Below are 6,109 nucleotides of genomic sequence, written 5' to 3'. Positions count from 1 at the left end.
ATATATATATATATATATATATTACAAAAAATTATTTGTTTGATATAAGCATATGAAAGTAATTCGGGTCTTTCTATGGTACAAACTTAGGTATTCATAATCAGTTCTTATATTTAAAACCGTCTTAAATAGTCTTAAGATATCATAAACCTACATTCACATAGATGTCTTAAGGCATTAATTAAGATGATTTTAAAATAAGAATGAATTATGAATATCGCGCGTTTTAGAATTGATTTTTTTTCAACAAGAAGTAATCATATGTTTCTCATTTTAATATAATTGTTGCAAGATTTGCCTTCATTATTATCGTAACGAGCAGCAGTCACCAGTTTTTCTGCAATTCGATTATGATTCAATTTTTTAATTTAATTCTTGACGACATAAAAAAAACGCTGATTTCATTTAACCTCGAAAATTGTTGTAAAATTTATCAAAAGAAAGAATCTGTGAAATGGAAGATTTGTGTGAAGATTAAAAATCTGCGATCTTAACTTGCAGCCAATACATTCATAGTAAAACTGAAATTATGAATTTATGGATTGTAAAATTTTCAGTTGCTTATTAAAATTCTAAATTTGCGATTCATCAATAAATCGATGGGAACAAGGAAGGATTGTGTTTAAGAAGGCGTCGAAACAGCTACTACTTGTTTTGAGAAAGGTTGGTGAAATCGACAGTTAATCTACGTTTTTCCTTTCGCCGGGAAGTAGCTATTCAACGCGAAATGAAGTTCGAATCCTTGCATACGTTTGTACACAAATTGAAACTTGGCGGAAGCGACATTCGCACCTTTCACCCTTGATCTTTCACCGTTTCTACGATTTCTTCTACGGGTTCTCATTATACGTCTGTGAAAAGTACACGGCCTTGCGCGGTCTTATCGAAGATGCTAAACAAGGTACGCCATATAAACGTGCAAGTATATATGTATATATGAATAACAAAAATGTAATCGATCTTTTTCAAACTATGCTTCTGATGAACACGAGAAATGTTGAGTAAATCAAAACTCCTATAGAAATGTTTACGAACTAAATTTAAAAAATATTTTAAAACTTCATATATTGACTATGTCTCGATTTTGAACATGCGTGCAATCTGGGTTTTCTTTTAATTTCAATTATTATTATCACTTTTTAGTACAATTTTGTATTTACTATAACATACAACCACTAATTTCCTAACCAGAGCAACAAGTCAAAACAATATTAAAATGAATGAGAAATTATTGAAAAACGACTTTTAATAATCATTTCGGAGTCATTTTGATATCATAATGACTTGTTGTTCTGTAGCGAATTTCATGAATTCCGTAGGTATTTCGAGCATCAGATATGTCTAATGTTTGAAAATGACACGTGATTGACAATCACGTGAATAATTGACAATGATATTTTCAGATATCAATCTACATACTTAATACAGAAATAATATGATTATCATAAAATGCGAGCGTAATATAATGATGATTATTTTTTCCGTATATTGTGTAGATCGATTCGAAAATCTCATTGTTAATTATTCACGCGATACACTTTCGGTTGAACAAGTTTTACAAAATACGTGTTTGAATGGACACATTATACATATCAATACCGAATCTATAGTTACGTGGTACATATCGAAAAAGAGTTAAATACAGATTTAATATAGGTTTCATTAGCATATTTGATTCCCACTGCTACTTGTTTGAGAGCCGGTCCGTTCTGCCATGTCATCCCCTATCCGCCACATTCCGCGAATAAAACGTGAATGCGATCAAAAGAGGGGAGGGAGCGTCGTTTCCCGCACGCGGTCAACTTCAGACCTAAAAAGTGACGTGAGACGGCGACAGTATAGTCGCGTTTTCGCGTCTTAATTTTTTAACCAAACGACTACTTATTGTCGAAAAATATTCTCGGCCGAATAATCAGTTTACTAATACTGTTAGAATCTTTTACATTACATGATATTAATAATAACATTAAATATTTTAATAACACGTTAGACATTTTAAAACTGTTTGAGAATTTAAAAGCTCTTGATTCTCAAAATATTTCTCGCATGTAAAAATATTAATAATTTAATAATTAATTATTGATTACCTCGTTGGTAAATAATTCCAACGATGCTTTCAAAATTCAAGCCGTTTTCTGTAGTTTTATTCGTTGGTAGATTCGAGATTCTCTGTAGAGATTAGGATACTTTTAGAGGAAAGGTCATAATCGACTCGAAGATACAGGAGTGCGAACCTGCGAACTTTTCCAACGTAATATAACAAGATACACTCCTGTTGACTGCTCGAGTCGCAAAAGCGCAGAGGTGCGAATTACGCGTTATTTATAGGAGCCGTCACTCCGCGAACCCCACCATTCGCGTGTCAGCCAATGAACGCCGTGCTTCGCTGCGCTCGTTGTATTCAAACGCTCATTGGATAACGCTAGCTTTCGAATAAGGTATATAAATGCTGCGCGCTTAAAAAAATCTTAGTTTTTCTTACGAGTTGGTATCGGCCGTTTCTCGTAAACCTATCTAAGAAGTTAAAATGAGTTAAGACAAATTTAAATAATTAGATGATCGATTAAATGACTGTTTTAAAAAGAGTGCATGAAAAAAGAAAGTATGTATGTAGTTTCTGTCTCTGACGAACTTCCAAGAAAATTTATTTCAGCATATAGCGTTTACATTCATATGTATATCCCATCTAAGAACTGTTAGGTACGAGAGTATAATATAAACGTCAAATATAGAGACGATCATGAATAATTAATGCTGGTATCTCGTTTAAGTTTAATTTCCGACGTCGCGTATATGCAAGGAAAAAGCCTGAATGTCGTTTATAAGCATAACAATTATCATCAGAGAATACATATATTAATACTTAAACAGAACTCTGTGAAGTTATATATTGTCGTTATATTAATATTTTGATTTGAAGAATTTTGTTGCAACTTTAAATAATATATGTTTTATGTATTTACGAGATAATTGTTTAAATAATTTTAAATTTATATTACGCTTTTCTAACGTTTTCTTTTTCGAAAATTAGAAAGAAAAAGGATTATTTGTAAAGTCTGTAGAGATCACGAAATCACGGACACATCTAACTTTCTCTACCTCAAACTTATTTCTATTATGTCGTTCGATGTCGGTTGCGTTTCGTTATCTCTCTAATTTCGAAATCTCTTTGAGAACTGAAATCTAGTTGAAGCTATATCAGAAATTATATTAGCTGCATTCTGTTATTCACTGCGAATACTGAAAATCTATATATACACGTAACATGAACTATAAGATTTTCAGTATTCGCAGTGAATAAGGGAACCGTATTCGTACTTTCGTTGTTGATAAATCTAGCATGTGGTGTGATCTTCGCTGGAGGTGTGGTGTGCTCTGTCGGGTGCTCGGAGTACTAGGCGGCATCGACCTCGACAAAAAGGGCGACATCTTCCATTGGTGTCTGCCCGACGGAATTTTTTGACAGTAGTCCTGGTCGTCGCTGGTTTTCAAGATAAATTCCAGAGTAATCTCGGACGCGGAGCGTCACGAGCACACCGGCCGCGTGAAATAGATGGCGTGTGCGAGTACCGCGGCTACAGGAACGGTGGGTGGAACAATTCGCTCCGAGGACTCGGACGCTACCACGTACGAATATGACAGATCAGAACAGGGAGCCGGAGTCGACCACGGGCATCGCTGCGGAGCAAGCGGGCGCGCGACGGAAATCCAGGCGTGGAAACACGGGTGGAAAACTCGCGACGCTTCTCCGACGGTGCGAGAGTAATCGACATCAGGAGTACAAGAGGGAAGACTTGACGAGCGACACTAGGTCGACGGAGCGTAGATTCAGAGGCTCGTCCAACAGCAAACTGTCGTTCTTTGATTTCGTATGTAATGTCAAGAAGCACTTGCTACTGAAAAATCTATGCAAGTCAAAGAAAAAGGTAGACTTTTTTTCCCTTCTTCTTTTCTTTTTCTTCCTTTGTCGCCTTCCTTTGTTTGGAACAAGATTTCTTTTTCTGGAATGATTGTGTTTTGTCTAAGAGAATTCCTTGTCATTCTTTTTCAGAACAAAGAAATAGAGACATCGATCTCTTGCTCTGGTACAAAGCAGAATAATGTTATATCTGTCATTAAGACTTTTAAGTCTTGTGAAAAACGAGAATATCATTCAAATGACGAACCGGCCTCATCAGACAGGTTTTTGTATGAAACCAGATTAGGTGACATACTTGAAAATTCATGCCACATCGAAGAGAATGAAACTAATAGAATGCAGTATGGTATAACTGGCATAAATCTTCATACAGTTCCTATAAGACAGCAGAATAAATTGATAAGCAACGTTACAACTGTCAACGAAGCAACAGTAATGCAACCTACCTATTCTGATGCAACAGTGGCAGTTCTTAATGCAATAGCAGATGTTCCTGGCAGTGTAAACGAAACGTTAAATAACGAACATAAAGTTAAAGCGAGTCTCGCAAAGGAATTGCTTAATCTAAGTAAATATGGATGGTATTGGGGTCCTATATCGGGAGATGAGGCTGATGCTAAACTCATATCTGAGCCAGATGGTGCATTTCTAGTTCGAGATTCATCAGATGATAGGTGCATATACATTAGACTTTATTATATAATTTGACTTTGCAGAATTTCATATATTCATACGTGCTAAATAAAATTCTATTTAATTATCTGTAGGTATGTCCTAACACTCAGCTTTAAATCATCTGGGAAGATGTTGCATGCGCGAATGGAACACAGCGGCGGCTTATTTTCTCTGTGCAATCAAAGCACTGAGAACGAAGGCTTCACTTCAGTAGCTGCTTTAATAAATCACTCCATGAACTTCAGCCAGTCCGCTGTAATTTGTTATTCAAGGCCAAAATATCCAGGATATCCTTCATTTCCGGTCAGATTAACAAAACCAGTGAGCAGATTCACGCAAGTAAGGAGTCTGCAATATCTCTGTCGTTTTGTCATCCGCCAATATATTAGATTAGATAATATACACAAGTTGCCTTTGCCAAAAACTATCAAGGGATATATTCAAGAAGCGCATTATTAAAATTTAACAGATAAAGAAATAAACAATGTTGAGATTAATAATAAAATTATTTTTTATCACAATATATATTAATAAAAGAGTGGTATAGAATAAATTTTTAAGATGAAATGGCAGCAAAAGTATGTATGTGTGTACACACACACACACACACACATATAAAAAATTTTATTTTCAGTATGTATTATACTTTGCAAAATATTTTCAGGAATATTTTTCTCAAATCATTATCTAATATGAAAAATGTAAAGCAAATAAAAATTATAAATTATTTAAAAAAAAATGAATATTAATATTGTTTTTTATAAGTATTACACATTATTTCTATTTAAAAAAAATTAAATGAGAATATTTCATATTTATTATAAATTACGTAATTCTAAGAGAAATTTGCAATACAATTTCTATAAGTTAATTATTGTGTATAGGCGAAGAATTTAACTTTTTCTACTATTTTATGCTAGCAGAGTGTAAAGAGTAATAGGATATTTGTATAGCTGATTCCAGATGATTATATGATTACTTAATTATGATAATATGCAGGGTAAACGAATAATTGTTTTTAATCTATTGTTAAAAGAATGTTGATATAGCTTTATGTAATCAACAATTTATATCTTTATATTTTGCATGGAGATAATATAGATTTACTACCTATTTTATTGTACAGATTTTGTTAAAATATATTACTGTGTAAAATAAATTAGCTATATTTGCTACTAGTTCCTTTCATAATAATTTTTAATACAAAATTAGGATATTTTTAATATTATTTACTGTATTCGTAAATTAAATAAATTTCTCTCTTAAGACCCTGTGCATAATAGAGGAAATATTAGTAACAGGAATAAACAATAAGTATTAAAGAAATAAAAAATTGAATAGGGATAAACGTAACACACAATGGATACAAATAAGATATACGACATATCATATGTCATATATGTATCCATTGTACGTTTAATCTCTATATTTAATATCCAACATTTATTCTTATTTCTAATATTTCTCCTATTGTGCGTGGTTCAATTCTAATAAAAAAAAAAATTAATTATATTT

At 33.0% G+C, this 6,109-nt stretch overlaps 1 protein-coding gene across 1 annotated transcript; it reads left to right on the top strand.

Annotated features, from left to right (window-relative positions):
- The first annotated feature begins 3,377 nt into the window (after nt 1–3,377).
- LOC108748034 lies at nt 3,378–5,080 on the top strand. The gene is made up of 3 exons (XM_018485991.1): nt 3,378–3,926; nt 4,052–4,593; nt 4,687–5,080. Exons 1-3 carry the CDS (start codon nt 3,636–3,638, stop codon nt 5,051–5,053), a joined length of 1,200 nt encoding a protein of 399 aa, XP_018341493.1. The 5' UTR covers nt 3,378–3,635; the 3' UTR covers nt 5,054–5,080.
- The last annotated feature ends 1,029 nt before the right edge of the window (nt 5,081–6,109 follow it).

Source organism: Trachymyrmex septentrionalis, unplaced genomic scaffold (genome assembly GCF_001594115.1).
Source record: "Trachymyrmex septentrionalis isolate Tsep2-gDNA-1 unplaced genomic scaffold, Tsep1.0 scaffold21, whole genome shotgun sequence".
NCBI lineage: Eukaryota > Metazoa > Arthropoda > Insecta > Hymenoptera > Formicidae > Trachymyrmex > Trachymyrmex septentrionalis.
This window is presented reverse-complemented; position numbering and strand designations above follow the sequence as displayed.

Bases quoted from the DNA above. Each gene is read 5' to 3' on its own strand.
- LOC108748034 (XM_018485991.1), top strand. From the start codon at position 3,636: ATGACAGATCAGAACAGGGAGCCGGAGTCGACCACGGGCATCGCTGCG. The intron at 3,927-4,051 runs GTAGACTTTTTT...ATTCTTTTTCAG, and splicing joins TATGCAAGTCAAAGAAAAAG to AACAAAGAAATAGAGACATC. The intron at 4,594-4,686 runs GTGCATATACAT...AATTATCTGTAG, and splicing joins CGAGATTCATCAGATGATAG to GTATGTCCTAACACTCAGCT.